This window comes from Trachinotus anak, unplaced genomic scaffold (assembly GCF_046630095.1).
Source record: "Trachinotus anak isolate AG129_WGS33_773 ecotype Australia unplaced genomic scaffold, CSIRO_AGI_Tana_v1 ptg000014l, whole genome shotgun sequence".
NCBI lineage: Eukaryota > Metazoa > Chordata > Actinopteri > Carangiformes > Carangidae > Trachinotus > Trachinotus anak.
This window is the reverse complement of record NW_027273865.1, coordinates 10,428,301-10,455,832: the sequence shown is the minus strand read 5'-3', so window position 1 is coordinate 10,455,832 and position 27,532 is coordinate 10,428,301. Positions and strand designations below refer to the sequence as shown.

General features: G+C 40.6%; 1 protein-coding gene across 10 annotated transcripts in view; it reads left to right on the top strand.

Moving 5' to 3' along the window:
- The window catches only part of synrg (synergin, gamma), a 38,520-nt gene extending 11,605 nt beyond the window's left edge, over nucleotides 1–26,915 (top strand). For 2 of the 10 annotated variants that reach the window (XM_071496031.1, XM_071496033.1), the window contains 16 exons: nucleotides 2,532–2,609; nucleotides 2,733–2,929; nucleotides 4,131–4,376; nucleotides 4,493–4,632; nucleotides 5,938–6,062; nucleotides 6,680–6,742; nucleotides 8,132–9,103; nucleotides 14,536–15,087; nucleotides 16,655–16,818; nucleotides 16,986–17,039; nucleotides 17,496–17,592; nucleotides 17,950–18,098; nucleotides 18,832–18,942; nucleotides 19,069–19,107; nucleotides 23,342–23,374; nucleotides 25,831–26,915. In XM_071496031.1, coding sequence (XP_071352132.1) covers nucleotides 2,532–2,609; nucleotides 2,733–2,929; nucleotides 4,131–4,376; nucleotides 4,493–4,632; nucleotides 5,938–6,062; nucleotides 6,680–6,742; nucleotides 8,132–9,103; nucleotides 14,536–15,087; nucleotides 16,655–16,818; nucleotides 16,986–17,039; nucleotides 17,496–17,592; nucleotides 17,950–18,098; nucleotides 18,832–18,942; nucleotides 19,069–19,107; nucleotides 23,342–23,374; nucleotides 25,831–25,962 — 3,152 coding nt within the window. In that variant the 3' untranslated portion in view covers nucleotides 25,963–26,915. Of the gene's footprint in view, nucleotides 1–1,015; nucleotides 1,295–2,528; nucleotides 2,610–2,732; nucleotides 2,930–4,130; nucleotides 4,377–4,492; nucleotides 4,633–5,937; nucleotides 6,063–6,679; nucleotides 6,743–8,131; nucleotides 9,104–14,535; nucleotides 15,088–16,654; nucleotides 16,819–16,985; nucleotides 17,040–17,495; nucleotides 17,593–17,949; nucleotides 18,099–18,831; nucleotides 18,943–19,068; nucleotides 19,108–23,341; nucleotides 23,375–25,830 lie in introns of all 10 variants that reach the window. The other 8 variants (XM_071496030.1, XM_071496032.1, XM_071496027.1 and 5 more) reach the window with 7 other exon arrangements.
- The last annotated feature ends 617 nt before the right edge of the window (nucleotides 26,916–27,532 follow it).

The window sequence follows — 27,532 nt, the reverse complement described above, 5'->3', positions numbered from 1 at the left end:
CAGAGAAATGCAACAGCTAGCCCTCTGTTGAGTGTCATCCCCAATCCTCTTAAGACATTTCTGACCTAGTTGTTTAGCATCTGGAATAAGCAGATTAGATGGCATCAGGATTGCTTTCCTGTGATAGAGCAGAAGAGAGACCTGACAGAGACCTGTTTTTAAGATTGCAATGAGCAAACTTTGTCACCCCTGCTGACCTTGTAATAGTGGTTGAAGAAAAGACATTTTTGGAACAGCAAGCATGTATTTATACTGCAAGAGAAAGGCTCTATGTGAGGAATTATAAGTGAAATAGCATGATGTTGTCAGCTCAACAAAAATGTTAGTGATTAAATGGGTTATACAAAAATTAGATTTTAGAATTTTAGACTCCTAAACAGATAAAGATTAAAGGTGCCCTGTGGAGTTTCCTGTAAACAAACAAGTTACGTTTAAAGTCAGTGATGCTCACCAAAATGTGTGTATCATTGAGGACTAGCAAGAAGGTTAAGTGGAATTCCTTCCTCATAAAACATTTGCAAAGCTGATTTTCAAAATACTTTAAATCCAATATTGTCTATGTCGATGTTAAGTAGCATGCTGTCTTCCTCTTCCCTGCCTTTGTTGGCGTATTGCAACATATCTTTGTGTGTTACTGCAACCAGGTGATCAGTAAACTAGTGTGATGCCATTGGTAGGACTTTGTATTGTCTCACCTGCATAACGACTGGACGTCTAGAACTCCACAGGGACCCTGTATTACTAGCTGCTTCAGTCATGTTGCACTGAACTTGACCTGCTATGAGCAAAGAAAAATAACAACCACTGTATCTGATAAAACCACATATTTTACACCTGCTTTTCCCTGATGTAAAATTACAGAAACAATGTTGTTGTTGGTACAGATGCTTATGGAAGACATAAATATTATTGCAAGTGTAATTGTCAGTTTAGCTTTAGATAAATAGGAAACTTGAACTGCTTTGTACAGCTGGTCTATGTTATAAAGAAGCTTGTTCCTCATTCACCCCTCTAGGCCCATCCCTGGAAGAGAAGCTTTTCTCCTCATGTGATCTTACTGCTGATAAGATGGCCCAGGTTAGCTTTAAATCCAGGCAGAGTTTGGCTGAAATTGGCCCGAGAGCTAAAGTTTCAGCCCAGTTTCAATCCAGCACTAAAGCGAGGAACTGGGCTGCAGCCCCCGAGGACTTGAGTTCTGTCTTCACCGCAGACAAGCTACCTGAGGCCCAGGTAGCTGCACCCAGCGTCCCCCCATCAGCTGCTGACTCATCATCCCAAACCAGTAGTGACGGTGGTGAGAGAAGTGCCTGTTTATTAGACTTCATAGCTTCATCTTCTCTCCCATGCTTTGCTGCAGCATTAACACACAATCGAGGCAGTAGTTTTCTTTCTGTCCTGGGGAAATATTTTCAATCTTTCTAACCCTGACAAAGTAAGTCTCTTCCTTTTGCAGCAGCTTAATCTGTTCTTTCTCTTTTGGTTGTAATTAGTTTCCACCAGATTCTGAACTGGGCATCATTCTGTTGTAGACTATGTACTGTTAAATGAAATCAAAACAATATTTTCTTCACCTCCTTCACCTCTGAGATTCTTATGGAGTGGTGGTGTCTTTGAGGTTCCCCCCCGGTACCTTTACATCTTCTCCTAAGCAAAGTCTCTGCGCTTGTTTCTGCCTGCTTTACACCTCTGTTACTTCAGCCCAGATCTTATTATAGGGTGCTTCTCATGTTGGTGCTCTCTGCACACATTGTGGAAACAGATTGTGCCTGTCGAGGTCCTGGGGTAATTCCTTCTGACTCAATAAGCTGGTGTCTGTCCTCTCGCCGTGTCACACCCTCTCAGAGAATGACCTCTGGTGCATGCTGACTGCTTTGGTTTAACAGGGATGCGCATGGATTGGCAGGTGCCACTGAGGCCCAAACATAATCGAAGGCTGATGCATGCTACTCTGCTACTCCTTTGGGCTGTAATTTGTTTGTCTGTGTCCACGTCCTCCATGTCATCGAGGGAAATATAGAGGCTTATCATGGAGACCAGGGAGATTTGTAATAAGATTCATTTAACTGCCCAAGACTGATGGGAGTATTATGTGCAAAGTGGCTGCCTGAGTCTACCTTAAAGGCAGGGTGTATGTGACTCAAAACAAGACATAGTGTTTTTCAAAATGTATTAGTCTATTTGCAGTTTAAAAAAAAACAAAACAAGTTTATTTAAGTCAATGTCAGCAGTTAAATTTGATTTTTTGTTTTTTTTTTTTCTTACAAGACAGTCTCCTCTTTCCCCTCTCCTTGAATGTGGAGATAGCTCACAGGCTGATTTATAGATGTCTGACATGGCAGGATGGTTGTGACTCAGTGCAGAGGAGCATTACATCTGCACCAAGCCTTCCAGACATCAGGTGTATGATTTTGTCGAGTTCGATACAAAGCAGGGCTCACCTGCCAAGAGGCTTGGCAAATCGTATGCCTGGACAATACTTTCGTTATAACAACTAACTGTGCATGTGTGTGTGTATCTGATTGTGACAGCAGGTGTTGGCGTGTATCCACAACAAGAGCACATCCAGCCCATGCTGCCAGCCTGGGTGTACAACGACAGCCTTGTCCCAGGTAAACATTATCATATATTCTGTAGTGTGTGTAAAGAAATGATTCTGCACTATACTGATTTCAAGTTTACCTTGATGTTCCTAGCATCCATGAACTTTTTCCGCTCTGTTTTTCTAACCTTAGAAATGTTCAAGAAGGTTCTTGAATTCACCATGACCCCGGCAGGGATAGACACGGCCAAGCTCTACCCAATATTAATGTCATCAGGTCTTCCCAGGGAAGCATTGGGGCAAATCTGGGCATCAGCCAACCGCACAACACCTGGCATGCTGACCAAGGAGGAGCTCTACACTGTACTTGCACTAATTGGTGTGGCACAGGTAAATAGTGGAGTCAAGTCCACTTAAAATAACTTCATTTATTGTCCCCCATGGCTTCTACAGAGCCGTGCCATAAATTTGTTGGGCATAGCCAGAAACAGGCAGAAAAAAGCAGCGCTGTGAATCAGCCCAGGGCTTGTGAAGCATCGTAAGCCAAATATATAGCTGAGTCCACATCAGGCGTGTTTGGCAGGAGGCTTCTTATCATCGTCAGCCCCGGCCTGTCACCACCAACCCCTGGGACAATGCAAATCTGCAGGCAGCTCACAAAATACTGCATGCCACTGCTTCCATGCAAGGAATAATAAGATGCCTTTGGAGATGTAAATCTTCAAGAGCCTTAAAACACAAACACAACGAGGCGGATTCTCGAGGGGAGAAAAAGTTGAGAGAGAAAAGTCTGCCAATGACATCTATTCAAAAGAACTTGACTGTGTTGAATAATTCATATGCAACATCAATCTTTTTTTATAGTTCAGTGAGTATGAGTTGGAACTCAGCTGTGACATCTCTCGTGATCTTTGTCATTCTCAAATGATCTCACAATTTAACTGATCATCCCATTTTGGTTCGTGAAGTGAAATCAAAATCTGCATTTTTGTATGCAATATCCTTATAAATGTAATTAGGAAACATTAACAAAAGATTAACAAAGAAGTTTGGTGTTATTCTATATTTTGTTATTGTCAACAAATCCCATGAAAAGACCAACAATGTGTTAGTCTCTTAATACTTTCTCACCTCCCACCCTGGCTGTGGTTCTGTGCCCCAAGCTCATTTGTGCTTATCTCATCTGATCTTTAAAACCGTCAAAAAATATACAGCCTCATTTTTAAAGAGCTAAATAACTTCCTAAAGCACTGATGTTTCTGGCAAATGTTGCTCAAACAGGAGCAAATTGTGCATTTGTTGGGTACTATTTTCAGCAGCGACTTAATACACATTTGGTGCTCTAGTGAGTATTTAGTGCAGCAGCAGGATGTAGGTGGGACTGACTCAAAATAAAGTGTGGCCTTGTTCATTTGTAATGGGGCTGATTGATGTTGTTTTGAATAGTTTTTGGACAACAATGGAGACAGTGTAATGAGATATATTGGGCTTTGGTTTCACAGTTGATTTTGTTGTTTTCATTGTATTTGTTGATAATACAAACATAAAATATCACTAGTCGTATGCTTTAAACATATTTCCTTTGTTTCAGAGTGGCCTCCCAGCAATGAATGTGGAAATCCTCAGTCAGTTCCCCTCTCCACCTGTGCCCAACCTGCCTGCCCTGGCTATGGCCATGGCCCCCGTCATGCCCCAGCACCAGCAGCAAATGATGGCCCAGCCCCCAGTCTCCATGGCCATGCCTTCACCAGCACCACCAGTCATGGCCATGACACCTGCAGCACCGGCTCAACCACCCACAAACACTAACTTCATCGCCAGCTTCCCTCCCACACAGGTAACACAGCCACACTTTCAGTTCAGAGAGCCTTTTCTTGGATACTTGTTTTGTGCACTGATTAACTGTAGTTAATCATAACTCGCTTCTTATTAACCAACATGTTGTTCACACAGGGAACCAAAGCAGATGATGATGACTTCCAGGACTTCCAGGAGGCTCCAAAGGCAGGTGCAGGAGATCAGGCCTTCACTGAGTTCCAGGGGGAGTCTGGAGGAAGTTTCCCCACCACCATAGCATCTCAGCACCAAAACAGGTACGGAGTTTGAGTGCAATGGAGATGCTGAGTTTGCCTAAATGAGTAATTCTTTTTTAATTTAAATAGTGCAATGTGCAAATTAAAATTTTAACCCACATAAGTAACAGTGTCTCAAAAATCTGCAGGTTTTAGTTGGTGACTCTCACCAAATGCAGAGTTTACATTACAAGAGGTATCTTGAGTTTTCCTCATCATTTCTGACTCCTTTTGCACTCCAGCTACTTCTGCTTTTCTAAAGAAATGAGGTAAATGTTTGCAGTGATGAGCATCTGATATTCATCCCTGGGTGGTTATTTATAGCTGAGTTATTCTGCATAACATTTGTGTCTTGCATTGTCTGTCTTGGAAACCTTACAGTCAGACACTCTGCCCTAATATCTCGCAATAACCTCCCCAGAATAACAATGAGTTTGGGTCATCTCTTAATGAATTCATTTCATTGGACAGCAGATAAGCTCATTTTTTATATTACTTTCCAGCCCACATGGGGAGATTGTCCTTTCACAGAGAGGAAGCTGAAAGGCAATTATAAACTGAAAGACAAAGAGAAAGCAGAACTAAAGTATCTCACATCTAAGTGGTGCAGGCGTTTTATTATTTTCCACTATTTCTCTCCTTTAAACTTACACTTCTGACTGTTTCAACAGTGTAAGAAGAATCTCCCACAGTCTGAGATCGGTGTCTAATTAAATGAAAGACTGAAAAGCTCTTGTTAGGTTGCCAGCCTGAAGTGCCAGGCATAACTTACTGTCAGATGTCTTGCTGAGAAAGGGCTTTGAGGAAACTAACATTTGCTGGAAAGTCAGCTAACAGATTCCCCGTAGTGCTTGATTCTTGTATATTATCAGATCAGCAACTTCAGTTATGTAAAGTAAGATTTTTTTAATGCATGCTCAGCTTAGTTTTTTGTATCTCATAGGAGCATCAGAGTGTAACACAAATTGTTGTAATGTTTAAACCATAGAAAAATCAAAGTGTAATTTGTGTTTTGACAGGGAGTTATATACCAGACTGTTTGTTAGCTTGTCTATGATGGTTGTCTGGTAACTACTTCTAGCACATAACTCCCAATAAAATGGTGTTTTTGCATGAATTAAACAAATGAGATATAACTTGTTAATTAGTGAGCCATTTCCTAGTTGTTGTCGTGTTAAAAAAAGCCAAGCTAACTGTGACTCCAAACTTTTGGAGCCCAGAGCAAATGTTCCAATCAGCTCAGGCAGCTTATGGGGATTAAACTCTACTATTAAACCTTAAACCTAAACTTCCTGATGTCTGACTATAGCTATTGTGTCCCTGTAGCGTGCCTGCTATGCTGACTCCGGTGTCTGGTTCCTCCTCTGCCTCCGTCACGTCTTCTGATAAGTACGCTGTCTTCAAGCAGCTGTCTGTGGATCAGCCCACAGAGCCTACACCACATGCCTCAGGTACCTTCTGCATATACCTCAGAGAGGCTTTATGGTGTGTTAGGAACATTGTCTGCTCTCCAGCCAGGTAAACCTTGGGAAGAAATGATAAAGTAGGTTAGGGAGGGAAAGAAATATGATCTTCAACATTTAAACCAAAACAGCAACACAGAACAAACATCCTTCCTGCTACTTTATCACTAGATAACTGGCAATGATAGATTGAAAGCAGAGAGTGACACATCACCTTCAATGTCTCATCACTCATATGGGTTTCCACACATTTCATCAAGACACAGCTGAGGAATAGTTCAACCACTGTTCTGCAAATTCTGAAATATTATATTATCATATCATCTTTCCTATCCACCTAATGCAGCATTTTTATGACATTTAAAATAATACTGATCCATGAAGGTTTCCTACTACAACCTCAAGTTTTGTTAAATTGTAATGCAGAGTAAACTGTTTTCAAAGCAGCCTAAATGAGTTTTATGGAAATGTTATGAACTCAATGTTTCGGTTGTTGGACAACACATGGAGAACTGGTCTGTTACCGTAAATTGCATTAAGGCAATACCTGCCTGCCTGGTAAATATGTTCTTTCTTTCTTTTTTTTTTTATGTGTTCTGATCCAGATACTGGTGACAAATACAGTGTTTTCAGACAGCTTGAGCAACCTGCTGACAAGAAACCAGTTGGTAAGAGAATTACACATTTAAGTTAACACTCTTGCACTTACATACATGTTAGCAAATCCATTGTTTTTTCTGAATATGATTTTTGGTATTCCTGAGTCAAACCCCTTGGCCTCTTCACCGAACAACAAAGAGGACATATTGGGCTCTGAGATGGTCCCTGTAAGCAAGTGGCAAGAGGAGCAAAAACAATGTTACATCTCCTCAGGAAACAAATTTTGGTTGGAATTTGCAGTGAAGAGAGTGACGTGACTCTTAGATCATCTCTAATTAAACACTTTATTGTAACTTGGGTAAAGCTGTCAGGCCACTATAATGCCATATGAGTATTGTTCCATATTTACACCGTATCTTGTTTTGCAAGTCTCAGTGTTGATACCAGTGTGTTTCCCGTCCCTGTTTCATTAGAACAGTTTCCGTTGGGGACATCTCTTACAACTCCAGTAAGTCATGCTTTGCAGTGACCTTTCCTTGGCGTTGTCAGGCTCCATCTTCTTAATGAGCCCATTAGTTATCTCTTTTCCACCGCACACCAGCAGTGTGAACAGACTCTCTATTTCAGTCCATGCGTACCACAGTGGATTAGCAACCACAGAGACTGGAGAATGCATTCTGACTTTTCTCTGTGTGGTTTTTATTACCGTCATGTTGCATCATTTTGAGACAAAAAGACTAAAAATATGATTGCCACTTTTTTAAGCATATGAAGTTTTATCATTGCAAAAAATACCCATCTTAACTCATAATTACAGTTACTATTGAATCTTTGGACTTAAACTTTTTTAAAAGAAAAAAACTGTTAAAACTACCTTATGATTGTTGCAATTAATCTTAATTTATAATCTTAATCTTAATTAATCATATCAATGCAAAGACCTGAAAAACTAATTTTTATCAAACACTGGCTCACAATTCTGCTCAGGTACAAAATATCGTAGCAAAGTATTTACAATCAGTATTATTCCCAATACTGTCTTCTCTAAACCAATTTGACACGGTAAGCAATTGTTCCCCTGATTCTCAGACATAAAGGATAGGATAACATGTTAAGATGGACTTTTTTTTGCAGAATGACTCTGTCATATTCTGTTCCTCTTTGAACAGTCCACTGCATGGTAGTGGGGATGTATGTGTCTTTAGATGAGATGGCTTTTTTGTGCAGTGATGTTTGCTGTTCCTCTGCATCCCACAGTTCCTCTGAAGACTGGAAGTTTACCATGAGAATTCACTCAGCAGAGGCAAACTAATCCACCTGCTTCCCTTCTTGTAGGATTGTATAATGACAGAATCGTGGCTGTCGTAGCTCAGGATTTTTTGTCTGATATCCCCTTATATCTGTCTGCCATGTTAAATGCTCTTCACTGATCCTAAACTGTTGTCTTTGGTTCACAGGGGAAGTATTTGCAGATTTCAAGTCTGTCAGCGCTGATGATGGCTTCACAGACTTTAAAACCGCCGACAGCATCTCTCCACTAGACCCTTCAGAACAGGCCAAAATCTTCCAGCCTGCCTTTTCCTCTGCTTTCCCAAACTCTCAATCTCTACAACAACTACCACAGCAGCAGCAGCCAGCAGTGTCTCTTTCTCAGCCCAAAAACCCTCTCAATATGGCCGACCTGGACCTTTTCTCTTCTATAGCTCCCTCTGTTCCTGCCCCCTCTGAGACAAAACCCAGCACCTTCCCCTCTGTGTCTGTGCCCCCCTCTTTAGTGCTCCTACCAGGTGGAGCCAAACCTCCAGGGGGAGGGGCAGATGATTTTGGTGACTTTGCCCTCTTTGGCTCCTCCTCTGATGCCGCTCAAGCTTCAGCAGCAGGCGGCGCCGCAGCAGCGCCTCAGGATGACTTTGCAGACTTCATGGCGTTTGGGAGTTCTGGTGGGGAGCCTAAAGGGGAGAGCAGCGTGGGAGTTCAAGGGGAGACCTCCACGCAGCAGCGGCCTCAGCAGAGCTCAGACAAGTACGATGTATTCAAGCAGCTGTCTCTGGAGGGAGGCCTAGCCTACGATGACACCAAGGAGAGCGGTGGAGGCTCCTTCTCTTCACTCAAGAGCGACACGGACGACTTTGCTGACTTTCAGTCTTCAAAGTTCTGCACAGCACTCGGCGCTTCAGAGAAGACTCTGGTGGACAAGGTGGCCGCTTTCAAACAGGCCAAAGAGGACTCTGCCTCTGTCAAGTCCCTCGACCTTCCGTCCATCGGGGGGAGCAGTGTGGGAAAGGACGACTCCGAGGACGCACTCTCAGTGCAGCTGGACATGAAGTTATCGGACATGGGCGACCTGGCTTCAGGAGACCTGAAGCATGTGATGTCGGACAGCTCTCTGGATTTGCCGGGTCTCTCGGCCCACCAGCCCCCCGCTACAGGTGAGGAACTAGTGCGTTTGCTCTGGTGAGGCCCCGTCCAGTTACACACAGTATTAATTCCAGGGCCAGCAGTGGCCTCTCCTCCTCAGTGCCCACTTGTGACCACCAAACAAGAGGTCAAAGGGCAAATAATGAGTTTAATATACTCAAATACAGAAGACAGACATAACACTACATGAGTAACATATCATATTCGTTGCATCATATCCTTCATTCTACATTTCATCAATCATCTCAACATATTTATTTATATATTTATTTATGTATTTATTTGAATCTTAGTTCCTCTCTTATTTCCACATTCCCCTCCCTCTTTCTCTGCATATATTATGATTATTATTATAATTACTGTAGTGACAGAAAGGTCCTAGCCCATATCTCAAATGACGAGTGCCTGGTTTTGATGTGTTGGCAGTCATAGTTTGTAGATAAGGTCCCCGGTTGCTGTCTGTGTGACTCGGATAAGCTCCCTGTTTGTTGTGTCCATGCTGCAGCAGCAGACTTCGTGCTTCCCTTCAGTGTACCTTTTGTCTCCACAGGCGTGCGCGTGTGTGTGTGTGCGTGTGTGTGCGTGTGTGTGCGTGTGTGTGTGTGTGTGTTACTGATGTGCCCTTCAACACAAACAGAAAGGCTGAATTGAACACAGACGAGTACAGGAGGGTGTTAACGGTTATGATCCTCTTGTTTATTTTAATCACACGTTTTGCACAACAGGCTGCAGTTTACCAAAGGCATAATCTGTAAGCCATCATTCACTTTTTTAACTGTTAAGGTCTGGTTTGTGCTGATTGCGCTCCAGATAATATAATTTTGAATTGCAGAAAATGAAATAGTATCGTAACTAGGACATTCTGCATGCAGCAACAGCAAACAAGCTATTTTCAAATAGAGCAACAATATTTTGTGTCACAAAAGCAGCTGAGATGTTACGCACATTATAGCTGGATGCAGTACAATTTTAGCGTTTGAATGTGAGTGCTTCAGCTATTGTACTACCCTGCAGTATTTTCCGACTCGTAATGCAGTATTATTTGAAATGGCCCTCTAATTACGAGATGTTTCCATAATAGTGTGTTGGCTTTTTCTCCCCTACCTCACGTCCATGAAAGTGGAGTTAAAGTTTACCTAAAGCTTGTTGTTGGGTCGTTTATTTAAAAGGAAATCAAACTAATTTCCGTAATAGTCAGGTAATGTCCATGTCAGTGCTCCCTCTCCTCCTTTCTACAGTGCTCATCATTTATTCATCAAACATCTCACCTTCCATGACACGGCTCATGTTTCACAGATAACATTCACGACCAAGTCTTCATGTAACCAGAGACTGCATTTAATCTTTGTCAGATGAAAGCCTTGCAACTCAGATGTTTGTGATTTTCATTTTTCAACTTTATTTGACAGTTTTCAGTGGTTTGAGAAAATTGTGCAAGTTGACAAGGTCCTCACCTGACAAACTGTGCACTCACATGTCTGCATGGATGTGAAGGTATTTCAAGATATCAGTTAAGTATCAGTTAAATCAACATGTAAACAACCACATGACTTCATCCAAGGAATTTATAATTATTTCCTTGACCAGAGGAAATCATAAATGTAAACATCCCCATTGCCTTATTTCAGTTTCTGTACAGTGGTCAGATTTTGGTTGAACCCAAACAGGTCCCTCTGTACTGAGAGGAAAAGGATGTGTTCAAACAAACAGTCCATGGAGATGCAGCTAAACATTTCGGCTACTGCTGATCGGGCAGAGATGGTGCCCAGTTTAACATTGATACATTCCTAAAAGCTTTTACGCTACCATAACAGCTGCTTCACATTTCCCTTTCACACTTATCTGCTGTTCTTGTTCTTGGAGAGCTCTGGGACAAACCTGTCGCTAAAAGTGTAGCAGGCCGAGCAGTTTGAGCGCCTCACCACGCTTTGCACTGTGTTTCTGAACATACGTACGTAAACTTAAAGAGACAGTATTTCTTTTGCGAGGTTCCTTTTGAGTCTGGCGCACAAAAGGAATCAGATTTTCCTTTTTTTTTTTGTTTTTTTTTGTTTTTTTTAATAACCATTATCTCTACGATATTTCTGCATGAATTCATCATGTGTGACTCTACGGTCTGGCTCTCTAAGAACACAATGACGTTAGTATTACCCTTCCTGCCTTGCTTTTTGCTGCAGTGTGCCTGCCTTTTCAATTTGTGAAATTGACAAGAACGTAATACAAGATAACCATTTTATGCATAACAGTACTGCAAGTTGTTTTTATCAAAGGAAAAAATGTATACATACAGATTTAATAGTGTATTTTTATTACAGGAATATGAGCTTATTTTGAGACTAGAAAGACTCCCTGATCTTGTTGTGATTTGCCAATTATGTAAATTAAATGTAGCCTACAGTATTTAGTAAGACTAATATGTTCAGTTAAGTATTTTAGGTTAATGTTCTGATGTGAACATTGTTGTCTTGAGAAAATAATGACGTGCTGTTAGCTAGGGGATCAAAAGAGTTTGTGCACATTAGCCTGTTTTGACAAACAATCACTGTAGCAAGAGAAAAAGGATACTGTCTCTTTAAATCTGTTTCTGCATCTGTGATTGGATGTAATTAAGGCCCTCTCTGGGATGTCAGGTGTAAGGATGGCCCTCTTTGTTTTCTGTAACCCTTTGAGTGCTTGAACAAGATCACTTCGCGTGTTTACATGCAGAGTAATGCAGATATTGTGATCTCCTCCCCTTAATGTTCTGTTAGCATGAACACCAGGACTTAATCTTATTTCATAATTAACAAAATCCATAAAAAAAGCCTCTTTTACTGTGGCGTCGAAAGTGTCAGTTTGTACAAAACCTTCTTCACCAAATTTTCCCCTCAGGTCCTCAAAGGGTTAATGCCTCCTGCCTTGAGCTTGTTCTTTGAATTATCTTTTCAACCTGGCTTTTCAATTGTTCTGTATTCAAATCTTTTTCCAAAAGCCACTTGTTGCTTTACATTCTAATATTAAAACAAAGTTTGTCATTTCCCCAGAATTACTGATTTTAGTCTGTGAATGTGCCTTCTCATTCTGGTTTCTGCTTCTATATCCTCAGATTATCTTTGTTTTACCTTCTCGCTGTTTGTTTTCTTCCTTTTCTCCTGATTCTGCATGCCCTTGTATTCTAAATGACTGAAATCTAATTTTACAAGTGTTCGTTTGACAAACCTCTTGTAATGATAGACCTCTTTCACAGTACTTTGTGACCTTTCTCTCTTTCTCTCTACTCATGTTGTCGTAATAAATATTACTGTTGGTATTGCTGAAATGCGTACCGTCTTATTTTCTCCTTTCCTTTCTTGGGAGGCCCTAAAGTGATCTAATGCCACAAGGCTTACAGCACTAGATCCTTGTCAATTTCACAAATTGCTTTGTGTCTCTGAGGGTTCTGTCATGCAAAATAGCAAGGGTTTCAACAAGGATGATTTGTGTGTTTGTGAGTGTGTGAGAGAGACTTAGAAGGAGACCTGAATACTTAAGTGTTGACAAATGTGTGCAGGCTGTAAAGATCTGTCAGTTAGTATTAGTCATAAAGAAACTGATCACAAACAGAACGACATAAGAAAGGAACAGGGCAGAAGCAGTGACAGGAAAGATCTTTTACTAATGTTGCTGTCAAGAGAAAAACTCCTTCAGGTTGCATTTAGTATAAAGAGATCAGCTCTGATTACTGTTAGCAAAGCTGTTTGTCACCAGGGAGAACAGAGTGGAGGAACTGTCCACGCCAAAAAAAAAAAGAAGCAGTGTTAGTGTTCACTGTGTTTCAGTTAAATGATGGCAGTGATTTTCATAAACATGATTCAGCTAAGACATCAAAACAACTCGTTTACCCTGCTTGAAATAATTTACCAAACACAATTCACAAAAATGTGGGTGGGAGGATGTATTACTCCACCATAGTATGTATTACTGTTACAACAACATTAATTAGTCAGCTGCTAGTGTGATTACAATGCAGCTGCCATCATAATTGTGCAGAATGATAATATCCATGATTAGTAGTTTATTGCAGCATTTGTTTTCACTTCTTTAAAGTGCAAAATATCGGGAGGGGGTACTTTACAATACATCTTGTCTCATTCTTGCCACTGTCAAGTATACAGTACATGGAATATAAGTACAAGTTACACAGTCGGTTCACCCAAATTACAAAAAAGTATTTTTCCACTTACTGTACCTGTAGTGATGTGCATCAATGCAGAAAGTTTTGGTCTTGTCTGCACATGGTTTGTGAAGACCTGTTTGATTTTGGCCTCCAGCCCAGTACAGTGGAGGTGAATTGTGCTTCATTTGGTTGAAAAGGGACATTTGAGCGCCTCGGTGGCTCACCTGGTAGAGCGTTTAGCATTAATGCTTAGTTATAACCGCAGCTGCCTGGGGTTAGAATCCGACCTGTGGTGTGGACCTTCGCTGCATGTCATCCCCTCTCTCTCTCCCCAACTGTCCTATCCCTCTCTCACTGCAACTATAAATAAAGGCATAAAAAGCATGAAAAACTAATTAAAGGAAAAAAGAGAAATGACATTCAACAGATACATCTCTTTCCAAAAACAATGTTTAGGATTCTCTGAATAATCCACAGAGGAGTATTTTCTTAGGGTCTGTCCCTTTGGTTAATCATATGACTGCAACCAATAATTATTCCCATTACTGATTAATCTGTGGATTATTTTTTGATTACCGAACAAAAGAAAAGCAGCTTATCATCATGTTTGAGAAACTGGAATTAGAAAATATTTGAAGTTGTTTCACTATTTCTGCTTGAAAAATATCCGAAATGATCAATTTATTAGCAAAATAATTGCAGATTATTTTCCTGTCGATCAGATAATTAATTAATTAGTTGTGTCAATAAGACAAAGAATGGCAGCAAATCCTTTCATTTGAAAAGCTGGAAGCAGCAAATATTTGGTATTTTTGCTTGAAATATCAAAATAGCTGCCAATTTATTTTCTTTCTAATCAATGCAATTGGGAGTAATTCCAATGTGGATTATTCAGAGTAACTGGGATATTGTTTTTAGAAGGAGATGTTTCTGTTGATTGTGTTTATGTACATTTAATTTTCAATCCTCTGAATATAAGTAAAAAATTATAGAAAATAAAATTTTAATCACATCTGTTGTGCTGGGGTGGAGGCAGAGATGTCTGAGAAAGATATCAAACCAGGACAAATAAAACTAAAACTATCTGCATAGCCAGACAACATTAGATGTAAATGGAAAAATATTTCATTTTAAGAGTCTCGACACCTTTTTCTTCCACCAGAAGAAAAGAGATATTACCTGAACTATAGAAAAGTGACATTCAGCCGAAATCTCAGTCCCTCATCCAGGCTCATTGATCCACCTTCTATCATGACAGCATCTGTGCTCTTCCTGGGAACCACTGGTATATCTGTGTTGTCATTACAGAAGGAGACGACATGAAATTTGACCCCTTTGGGACGTCGGCCCTCAGCACCCTGGCCAGCTATGACTGGTCAGACAGGGAGGAATGTGTGCCTGCTGAGGTCAGAAAGCCACAGGGCTCGGAAGGAGCTTCCCTTCCATCCTTAGTCCAAACACACACAAAGGAGCTGACCGTTGGCAGCACTGAAAGCATCACAAGCAGCTCCTTAGCAAAGGTCACCACCTCCTTTCCTACAGAGGATGGTTCATCGACAGATGACAAGTTTGAAGCCTTCGCTGACTTTGGCTCTGGTGACCAGGGCGGTGTTGATGACGAGGACGACTTTGGGGACTTTGCAAGTACTGTTTCTGAAAAGTCAGACTCGCCCGCTGCCACTGGTGAGGTGGGCTCTGAGGGAAACCAAAGTGAGGCCTTGGATGAGTTTGGCGCCTTCCAGGGGGACAAACCTAAGTTTGGCAAGTCTGACTTCCTCAAAGCCAGCACTCAGGCCAAAGTGAAGTCTAGCGAGGAGATGATCAAGAACGAACTGGCAACGTTTGACTTGTCTGTTCAAGGTGAGTCACAGTCTTCATATTGATCCTGTTTGAGTGCGAGTGACAATTATTTTCATGATTGACTCATCTAATGATCAGTCAGTCTAGAAATGAAACAGACAACTGACATATTAACGGACTGATTGACAATTATCTCACAGCTCTTTTGATATTTAATTTTTTTTTTATGCAAAACATGAAACGACTCTGGTCGCAGCTTCTGAAATGTGAAGATGTTTTGCCTTTCTCTGTGTTACTCATTGTTAAGTGGATATGTTTGGGTTTTGCAGTGTTGTCATTTGAACATTTGATTGACAGGTTTTACTATTTTCTGACATTTTATAAACCAAATAATCAGCGATTCAAGAAAATTAATTGATGAAAAATAATGATCGATTGCAGCTCTAAATCACAACTTTAAAAATCCCAAGAAGATATCTTCAAATTGGTTTGTTTGATGAACTGTTCAAATTCTGAATGTATTCAATTCACATATAAAACCATATTAACATAAAACCTAGACAAAACATAATATAAAACTGAGAAAACTGGTAAATCCTCTCATTTGAGAAGCTAGAACAGGTGAATGTGCAGTTTTTACTTGACAAATGATTCAGACAATTATCAAAATCATTGACTCATTTTCTAGATGGAATGATCACATCACTGAAAAATAGTTTTAGCCCTAAAATGTGATGTGTATGTGTAAATTTGATCAAACTGTACATGTTTATCATGATATCCCTCACTCCCACTCTCCTGGTCCGCTCCAAACCATTGGCCGTAAAATGGCACAACATGCCCCACCCCCACACAATAGTGTCCATCAGATGTGCAATATAGCTGTCAGACATTAGATGGCAGTGTTGGGATGACAGCACTGCTCTTATGGCATCCACTAGAGAGATAGATCAGTACAAGCCAACAAATCCATGAGCAGAAATTAGCTGTATCTACTTAAAGGCTGTTCATTTTTTAACCGCTGTTTGCTGGTTTTATGTTCCACAAATAATTTATTAGTGTTTCCTGCGCTATGATAAAAGCCTGTTTGCCCCATAGATTTATCTCCTTGTGCTAGATTTAATTTGTGTGAAGACAAGGGCTTTACTTATTCCTCTTCAGCCAGTGGAACAGTAATCTGATCATGGTGGGGCTTTGGGGGGTTGTGGGCAGGATGACGCATGTCTCTATGGGTGGTGGAGGAGTTTGGGGGGGTGGGGGGGTGTTACCTGTGTCTGGACACATAACTGGCAGACCCACAGAAATAGTTTAAGTTTAGCATATGTTTGTACCCGTGTTTGTTGTTGTGCTGTGCCAGGATTTGTGCGTGTGTGTGTGTCCCTATGAATAATTCATACCAGCATGTTTGTGTCTATGTAATTATGGTTTGTCACAAATTAAGTATTTACTCATGCTGTCCTTGTCCAGCAGGAATTAGCTGCAACAGAATGGAAGTATAGTGATTGCAAACAAACAGGTGCATATCTCAAAATGAGTCATCACCAGGGGTTGCTGAATTGATAAAAAAAAAGTTTGTGGTTCTTTCTAACATTATTTATCTCCCTCTTCTCTCCTGTCGTTGCCTCAGGCTCCCACAAACGCAGTCACAGTTTGGGCGAGAAGGAGATCGGGCGTTCGCCCCCATCTCCAGCTCCAGAGCAGCCCTTCAGAGACCGATCCAACACTCTGAGCGAGAAGCCCGCCCTGCCTGTCATCAGGGACAAGTACAAGGACCTGACTGGGGAGGTGGAGGTGAGGAGGGCATTGTGATAACTGCACCAAATGTTAGCTGCTGGTTAATAGCCACCAGATTTCAGCGCAACACTCTCAGGGAACATTACCTCTCCTCTGTTGTGCTGTGTTTTGCCTTTATGTTCATTTGAGATAATCTAATTCTGTGTTGCGCTGTGTTGTTGCAGGAGAGCGAGCGCTACGCTTACGAGTGGCAAAGGTGCCTGGAAAATGCTCTGGAGGTTTGTATTGTTTATCTGACCTGTTTGTGAGAGGGACTATACAAATAGTAGAATAATTAGGAAAAACAAAAGGCACTGAAAGGACATTTTGCTTATCAATAACATTTTGACGACAAGGGAAACACAACTTAAATTTGGTCAATTAAACATCAGACCAAAAAGTCATACATTAATAAATGCTCCAGCAGTAAGTGAGACAGTGTCTAGGAGTTCTAGGAGTGATGTGTCTCAGGTTTTTTTTTTTTTATAAACAAAAAGAAAAAAAAAAACACTTATCTTAATGATGTCAATCCCAGAGGAAGTTAGCAGTTGGCTCTCAGCCCAAATCTGCTCTGTGTCAATCCAGGTAAGAGGTGTGACAAAAATATTGGTAAACTGTTGTATGATAATGATGATTATGATTAACAGTGTAATTGCCAAAATTCTGGCCTCTGTCTTCCCACTTCCCACATTAAGGTCATCACCAAAGCTAACAACACCCTGAACAGCATCAGCAGCTCCTCTGTCTGCACCGAGGTCATCCAGTCTGCTCAGGGCATGGAGTACCTGCTAGGTGAGGGATTGCAAACTACACACACACACACACACAGACAGCACAATAAACAAGCTACCTGTATATTGTGAAGAAGAGGCTGTTAAAGAACCCTGCGTGTGGCCTTACACCCTCTGAAGGACAGAGGTACAGAGAGGATGAGATTAAAACGAGCTCTGGTGTGATGGTTTATCTCTGCCTGGTCTGACAAGGTCCTGCTCCCTTATTGTATTTCTCTGCTTTTAATGAGCTATGAGTGGCAAACATGTCACAGCAAGGGACTGAACACAGCGTGAATGGAACGAAAAGAGCAAAAAAAAAAACAACAACATGTTTTTATTATTTATTTTTGTGCTTGTGTATTTTTCTGTCTGTCAGGCGTGGTGGAAGTGTACCGCGTCACCAGGCGTGTGGAGCTGGGCATCAAGGCCACAGCAGTGAGCTCTGAGAAGCTGCAGCAGCTGCTGAAGGACATCAGCCGTGTTTGGAACAACCTCATGGGCTTCATGTCACTGGCCAAGCTCGCTGTAAGATACTCTGAAAAACATAAACCTGCCAGAGCACAGGACACTTATAAAGCACACATTTATTTATGTATGCAGCTGCTTTTACTGCCTTCTATCATCCCCCTGACATGTTTGCACTCTCAAGTGGAGGTATACAAGTGCCCATGATAATAGAGCAGTGAAGGTCAATTTACAATAAAATGCCTGCCAATAATATAATGAAATGTTAGTGAATCTGGTATTGTTGGTCCATTAGGTTAAAATCAATGATCCATTGATTGGGATGCAAGGTAGCTGTAGTCTTTTGATAGGCCAGTGTTCAGATCAACAGTGATGACAAGGCCTATATAGATTTATTTATCCAGCTGTCTGCCAGTGTCTGTAAAACAGAAACAGAGAAGTGGAGTCATCCACAGAGTCAGCACAGGAGGAATATCCTTTTCAAAGTGCAGAAGATAAAACCGACACAGAAAGAGCTTATGTTTAATTGAAACATGTAGGTAGTGTTTTTTTATCTCATTTTAAAAGAATAAGGATATATGTGCTGGTATTGTTTTTTTTTTTTTACTCAGCATAGTAGAAGTTAAGTAAAATCTTTATAAGATGCTCAGAGATGTTTACTGTAAGCAGATTTGTTCTCACATTTTCCCCTGTAGCAGGAAGTAAAATTGTGTGTGTGTGTGTGTGTGTGTGTGTGTGTGTGTGTGTGTGTGTGTGTGTGTGTGTGTGTGTGTGTGTGTGTGTGTGTGTGTAGCCTGATGAAACCTCCCTGGATTTCTCCTCCTGTATTCTGAGGCCCGGCATCAAGAATGCCAAGGAGTTGGCTTGTGGGGTGTGTCTGCTCAACGTTGACGCTCGCAGCAAGGTTTGCGCACACACTCACTCACACTTGCAGAATAACTGTTAGTGGATACATTTTTGCATAAATGTTGTTGTGCTCGTCCACAGTGGATAACAACTGACATTTCTTTGACTTTGAAACGTTTTGCAGAACAAAGAAGAAAGCACAATTGGACGTCTGTTTAAACGAGTATGAGACAGTCAACTGTCAACCAAATCTCATTCCGTTGTTTCCTGCTGGGGGTTTGGGGGTCCTATTCTCCTCTTAACCATGGGGGGCCAAAGTGACAGGATTCATGTCTTTCCGCTGCTCCTCTCTCACAGGCAAACAACAGTTGACTGCCGAGAAACATACTGTAACAGATAGAAAGCGTCAGACTCTTCTCTAAGCCCCACCGACTTCAGCTATTGTCTGTCTGTCAGGCTTTTCACTCACAGCTCATATACAGTTTACAGTCACAACAGTGGCAGATTTACCACTCAAAATTCTCAGTAACTTTTGGTCCCTTGATTTTAAACAGAAGTAAACATAAGCAGCTTCTTATTTATAGCCAGTGCCCATTGATTTTTGTTGGCTGAAATTAGAGTTTAACTAACATTAACCCCAAGAATTGTTTGGAAACACTGTTCCCGGCTGACTTTTTAAATGTTTCTGTTTATGTTTCCAGCTCACTGGAATAGGTCTTGTATTGCAGTTTCAAGCTAGGTAGTCCTTTCCAAACAGTATGTATCAGTTTTAACCTTAAAAGAGGAAAGATTTTTAGAATGAGAAGTAACCTCTGTGTCAGACTCTTTCACCTTCTTCAGGTAAGATTGGCTGGAGTGTAAATTTCCCCAAATCCAGTAAAGAGCAGGACAGAGATGATAAATTAAGTCTGAACTCTGGCAGGACCTGCTTCCAACACAGCAGGGAAATAAGACACAGCGGATAGACTTGGATAGACGTGACAGGTGTGCTGTGCCTAGTTACGGTTGCTAAGCTATTTTTGGACAATCACTATTTCGAGGTGGGGGTTAGCAAACTGTCTCCCTGCTTTTATACTGACGGATGACCAAAAGAAAGTGTCTAAGGATAATAATGTGTGCTCTTGGAATAAGTGAGAGAGGAGAGCTGTCACTTTGGCGCCTCAGGGTGGGTTTTTACACTCTGGGATTGGTTCTTCAAGGTCACAAAGGTCGTCACTTTGCCTTGAAAGGGTTTCATTTTCTATTCTGTCGCCTCCATCTCGAGGTAACTGCTCACCTTGCAACTTTCATCTAACAACCATCGGTGTTTCTGATAACTGTTCAGTTATTAACTCTGACTGGGGCACTATGTGCAGAATTGCTGTGTGTCTACCTCCCTGCCTACGGTGGCTGTGATTTTCATCGACGTGGGCCATTAATGGTACTCTCAGACCCTGCGGTTTAGAGGGCAGGATGGTGGTGCAGATTGCTTCTTGCGGTCCCTCTGCTGCTCAGCCAGAGCCAGATGGATGATCCAGGCAAGACATGGCTGACTGAGAGGCATCTAGGCTGTGAGCAGATGTGGCTTCCACATTAGTCATAAGCAGGGAGTACAGCTGATAATAGACCTCAGCACACAAACACAGTCTCTCTCGCTCACCTCTCCCTCTTGTGTGCATACAGACAAGCTGGAATTAATGCACTTTTATTTTGTCTCTGTGCCACTAGCATGAGATTAATAACCCATCTTTTAATTACATTTTTGGCAGAGCCACACTGGTAAGAATGCATAAAAGCCAAGTGGAGAATAGCAACCCCGCAGAGTATAACGAAGTGAAAAAAATGGCTTTGGCTTGAGCATACGGCACTGATTATTGCATTGTCCTTTAGTGAAGAGGCACTGATTTGTTTTTCAACCAAAGGTAGAGAAGGGTGGAGATGTTGATGTGCCATCCAGTGACATCAAAGAAATGTGAAAAGTGCTTGACAGCTTAATGGCTCCTGTTCATGCTGTGAATTTTAAGCTGTCAAATGATTCATTCAAATTTCTTACCATTTGTTGATACAAATAAAATCAGAACAATTATATTGCCCCATTTAGTCAGAGTTGAAATTGTCCACAAATGTTCTCAGTCTCACCTTGTTATTGTTGGACCAGTAGTTCTGGATAGGCTGCACTTTTGTCATCTTTTTTCTTTTCCTCAGGTTAAGAGGCAGGGATGGGCGACCGTCAGCATCTCATCTCAGTTTGTGACTCAAAGGCAGCAGCAGCAGTTATAAGTTTTATCATAAGTGCTACTTTTCAGCTAATGATGCTCCTGCTCCTCCGCTAAACGATAAATGCTAATTTCAGCAATTACAGGCAGAAGCACTGGAAAGGATTATAAGTTGAATAATTTAGCATTTCTGGCTATTTATATTAGCGTAGGTTTCTGAAGTGCCTCAGGGATTTAGATTGATTATTGAGGCTGTGTGGCTTTGACAGCGGTGCTGATTTGAATTTAGATCTAAACAGTTGACAGTTTATTATGTGAACATTCCCATCTCCTCAACATTTTATTTTATAAATCTGTTGTTAGGTTGCCCATCTCTGTCACAGCATGATTTATAGCAGCTCAGGTTTGCAGGGTTCACACACCACTAAACAAAGGCTAACTTTGATGCTACCAGGCCTAAAAAAGTCTGGGAATTCGAAAGATTTTCCTGCTGTTTGTCCCTGTAAAGAATATTTTTCTGTTACAGACAAATCCAGTGGCTCATTCATGTGTCGTGGTCTCAAGCCTTACTGCCATTACTGCAGTGGGACAGTTAAACAGAAAATCTTTACACTGACAGTGAAAGCAGAGATGTTTACAGTTAATCACAGTCATTAGATGAATGTGGATGAAGTCTTTGTTAATGTTGATGTTACTGAGTCTCTAAACACTTCTCTGACAGTGGTTATGACAGAGGCTTTGGCTTTATTAGTGTCCCCAGTCCATATTAGCTCATTAAGCCCTGCAGGGATGAAATGATACCTTATGATTTAAATCATTAAATGTCATTATTTCTTGCATTGTAATCAGAGGGAAATCATATTTGAATTAAAATCAAAATAAAACTACTGATTATTTTCATTGCAATCTAGTTGTTATCAATTAATATAAATAATTAAGAAATGTCAGAATATGGTGAAAATGTCCATCACATTTTCTCAGAGTCCTAGGTAACATCATCAAATGGGTTTTTATTCAACCAACATTTCAAAACCCAAAAATATTTGGTTTATCATTGAAGAAGATGAAGAAAACCAACAAAGGTTCACATTTGGAGCCAAAACTGAAGCTGTAGCTGGTGAATTTTGGTCGTTTGTGCTAAATGAATGACTTCATCAAAAAGTAATCAATAAGTCCACTAATTGTTTCAGCTCTAAATCAGAGAGCTTTAAAACCATGATAGTGTGAAAGTGGAATAGCAGCCAGGAAATGCAGTAGATTGCTTTGTTTTCAGCAGCTCCTGTTTGGTTCTTTGTTGGTAAAAGATTATATTGATTTCATGGAGCACGGGCTTGTGGCTTCTACTTTACACTTGTTTGTTGTTGGAACAGCTGACAACAGCACAGCCCTGAAGAGATGCCTGGCCATCACATCTGTCTAACTGGACAAAATTGTGTTGTTGTAGATTATAACTAGGACTGGAACAAGCAGTTATTTTCATTAATTATTAATCAGATTTTTTTTTTTTTATTGTTTAGCCAATGAAAATCGTCACTGAAAATGTTGCTGAAATGAAGATGAAATGTCTTGTTTTGTCCAACCAAAAGTCCAAAATCTCTAAATATTCAGTTTTCAGGGACAGATGACAAAAAAGCAGCAAGTCTTCTCTTTTGAGAGGCTGAAATCTGCAGATATTTTGTATTTCCCTATTTTTGCTTATAAAAAGACTCACATGCATACACATCTCCAAACAGTTACAGGTTATTTTTCTGACAATCAAACAATCAATTAATTGAGTAATTGTTTCAGCTCTAATTATTATCTTTATTTTCATCAACATGTAATAATGCTACGAAATGTGCTGGACAGATTTCTTGGCACAAGCACTTAAGAAAATAAAATCCCTTCCATAAATGAAGTCCCATTGCAGTAATGGCGGCTTGTCCACTTCTCTCCATGGCCATGACTGGTCTCCAAACAACAGTGGCCGAGCTGTGATTCACTGCTACTATCAGCTTCCCCAGCACCAACTAAAATCATCAATCCATATTTTAGATCAATCAAGGCAAAATCTCTTGGATCAATAGACAGAAAATGTGTAGGAGCATTTAATAAGTTTGATTCCTTCTTGTTTTCACCCACAAACATGCTGGTGACAGGGAGCGCTGTCCTGGTGATACAGCTGATCTCAGTGTTTGCTTGCTGCTCATTCCGTGCACACTTTTCTTCTCTCTGGGCATTGCATAAACACGCCTCACCATGCTGACTCTCTTATGCTTACAGGCATTGACTAAAGACAGTGACAGGAACTTAAGGGTAATTATGCCTCATTTATTTTTTAATTCTTATGGAAATATTAGACAGCATAGAAAGAGTGTAGATTCAGGGTAGATTTTAATATTATCTAATCAGGTAGTGTCTCAGTCTGAATCCCTAACCTTTACATGCAGCTACAAAGGTCAGGAGAATCAGAGTCACTGCTTCATCTGACCAGCTCCAGGTGGAAAGCATGAATACTCTCATTCCTGTTTCAGAGTGGAGTTCCCAGAGGCTAAAAGGTTTAATAATGTACAACATCAGTCTAGTTAAAACAGACTAAATTAGCCTGCATTCACTGCCATGCAGGTGAAGGCTAAGAGAGGCTGGAGCGTTAGACAAGGAAAGGCTCTGCAGTGAAAGCAGGAGGTGTTACAGTGTGTCATTGTGTGACCACCCTTTCATTTTGCGTCCTCTCCCTCCAACATTCCCAGCGTTGGCAGTCCTAAGTGCAGGTTTCTAGAAACAAGTAGGCCAGGGCACAAAAGAGCTCTGAAAGGAAATTGCTCTGCTTGTGAAATCTCTGTGAGAAAAAGCAGAGAGTAGAAATGTGTCATTCAGTTTGCGTGAGAAAGCCCTTCATCCAGCGGAGCGTCTGTGCTGCAGACTGCGCTCAGGCAGGTGGAAATGTATTTGGCTTAATGGTGTGTTGTGGTTGGGTTTTTTTGTTTTTGTTTTTTTTTGTATGCAGTTGTTGCTTTCTGCATGCGTCTCCCCTCTCCTTCTGTGTGGGAGGCTATGACTCACTGCGCATGACTCATTCCTCTCTCTGGCTTCAGCTCCAGTATTTCACCAGGGATGCAAACTCTTAAACTGCACATCACACACATTAGCATCTTCCGATTGCATACACAGCGCTACAGCTGGGGCCCCGTGAAAATCGAAACTCGCATCACGGAGCTCAAATGGTGGTCAGAGCACCAAAAAAATCATTTCCTGCACAGCCGCAGTGTATTCAGATGGAACGTGGGAGAGTCATTAAAGTTTAAACAATAAGTTCAACGAAATTTCTCAGACTCAAAAGCAGATCATGTTATGAAGCAACAGGCGGAAAACGTGTTTTACCAGAGTTAAGATTCATGCCGCCCGTTTGTCTGAAGTAAAATAAATGACTTGTAGCATATCTGCTATCACAGTATGGGCAATGATGGACGGTCCTCCAGCCTTATCCTCTGGCACAGCAGAACATGGTTTAAACTTCCCTGCAGAACTGAAACTGAAACCCTGGCCTGAGCTTTCATACGGATCTACTAATGCTAGGCAACTTTTTTGAGAATTGTTGAACTGAATTTGAATGCATATACTGTATGTAATGTCTTAGCTCTCTTTGTACTTTTTTTTATTCCACTACAATCACAGAAATTTCAAGGAGGCTGTCTTGTCTCTACCAGTCTCTCCAGCAGCGTAAATGTGTCACAGCATGTAGGATCCTCCTGCTTTGAATTCAGATATGATGGCATTCTTCAGAAAAACAAATGTAGATATTCAGCTTTAGGAAAATAGTGAAATCATTTAGATTTTGATGTGATCAGCGAGATGTTCACAGCATGTGGCTAGTGCACCAGTTCTGTAGAGAGACAGTTGTACCTTTCGAGTTGTACCTATTTGTTATGTGTTATTTTACTGCAGTGGATTTTGATAGTCTTTGAGAGTCTTTTCCAGCAGGTATCACAAAACCACGTGTATTGAAATCCCTTGTTTTTGCCAGAGAAGGTGGGAATGTGCTGGAGGGTCACATACATACAAGTTTAAAGAGGCTTATCAGTCATCGTTGTGTTAATAATGATTCTTGCAGTCTAGCAGTAGTAAATGAAGTACTGATACAACAACAGAGCAGTAACACAGACACTGAAGTACAGAATAAGGGTTTGAAGGCTCTTGAAGCCAAACTGTATCGGGTATTTAAGTTTGATCATTGAAAAATGTGATTTAATGGTGTCTTAACCACAACTTAATTTCACTAATCAGAGGCTAGTTTGCATTTAGCAGGACCATTATCTGGTGTTACTGTCTCCAATATGTTTAGATTTATCTGCTGCATACTTTATATGGTATACCAACTCAGTTACTAAAATGTTAGAGTATCAACATAGATTTTTTTTTAAATGCAAGAAGAAGGAAAAAGTAAAAGGAAAAATTAGCTGTAGCTAAGGCTATCTCACCAGCTGGTGGTAACTAGACAGATTGTTATTAATGCAGTTTGGTTTTTTCATGTTCTAAGTTTTATTTTCACATTATTACACATTTCTACTGTATGTTTGTTTTTATCTGATAAAGTAAAATACCAAAGTGAGACTGTGTTCTTAATTCAGTTCTGCTCAAATTTGTAGTTACTCCACAGGGGTGTAGACACAAGATAAATACCCTACATATCCTCCTGTCCTTCTGCCTCTTGTGTACACAGATTGGCTTATCGTCTCTGTGATCTCTAATATTTCCACCTTCCACTCTGACAGGCGTTCAACTCAGAGACGGACAACTTCAAGCTGCTGTACGGGGGCCACCAGTACCACGCCAGCTGTGCCAATTTCTGGATTAACTGTGTGGAGCCCAAACCCCCCGGCCTCATCCTGCCTGACCTGCTCTGAGCTTTGGCTGCGGCTGCCATGGTAACAAGACATGGGCTAATCAACATCAGATAGGTGGAGGAACAACAGAGACTCTCACCTTAGATGAAGAGCAAAAGAAGAACAGTTAAAGTCACTGGATCCCTCTGTGTTTATTTGTTTCCTGAAATCTCCCTTTTGTCACACTTTTGGTGAGCTGTCACTCAGGCTGTGTTCATGTTCGTCTTTCTGTTTGTTCAAATTCTCTAAATATTAACCATCCATGGTTTTATTATTACCCTCTTGTTCCTCCATGCATATCACCTAAAACGTAAATGTAGGTCAGCTGTATATTGTAGGTGATATTGTAATCTGTCACTAATGACGCTTTAACGATTTCATTATTTCCATTGCAGAGAAAAGTGAATATGACTAAATAATCACTTATATTTAAATTATTAGGTGTGCAATATCATTAAAAAGTCTTACAGAGGAATTTTATTCATGACTCCCTTTATTCCCACTGAACTGGAGCCGCTGAATCATAAGCCTATTATTGTACTTGAATTACATTTGTTGGGCAGGTCTGTTTGATGAAACTCTGTGGCTGTTATGGTTTTAATATCTTTTTGAAAATCTTTAACATTCAAACCATCACTGCTGTGCTGGAAGGCAGATACGTACCTTTTTATGAATTGTGTTGAATTAACTGCTTTGAATGTCTTTTGCACTGTTGGACTGGGTATTTAAATTGTATTTTATAGGTATTTTTGTGGAGGTTGTTGTGATTTGGGGACATGAAGGAAACATTGTTAACGGTTGTGTTTTTCTGTCTTGGTGTTGTGTGCAACCAGAGCTAAAAGTCTAGAAGAAGTTGACTGTGATTCTGAACTAAAATTGCAGCAGCACTTTTTTGTATTTTACAGTGTGATGCTGTAGCAATGCAATTATGACTGTAAAGTGAATGTGATGTAAATAAATGAGTATGCATACAGTTTAAAGTGTCACAGATTATTATATTGGTCAGACAGAATAAATTCACAAGTTTTATAACAAAAGTGTTACTGCTTACTGCAGTTAATTGGAATTCTTTACACGTTGAACTATATTGATTTTTAAAATCACTTTTCCAAAACTAAAACTCAACAAACTGTAAAGAATATTTATCAGTGTGTATATCTTCTCTAACGTAAGCAGCAAATGTTAGCATCTCAAACTGTAAAAGTAAATCTAATCAATGTACAGTTTTGAGGGACTTTTTAATATTATATATAAAGTTTCTTCGCCTTTTAATTAAAAAGTCATCTGAGATACAGTTTTCAACCAACTCCAAAGATTTAGCATTAGCTAACACTAGTTATAGCTGGTAAAATCTGACAGTGACTGTTGTAACTAAAAATGATGAGCCTCCATAACAAAAACTTAGTTTTACAATTTGGGATTTTGTGTGGATTAAGTAAATGAGATATGTAATGTTAGGGAGCTTCAGCAGTGCTGGTTTTTGGTTTTTTGTTTCCTGATAAGCTAGCTGGTTCCTCCCTCCTGTTTCCAGTCTTTATTTTAGTGGCTTCAAGTGGCGAGAAAGCGGATAAGCATATTTTCCCAAATGTAA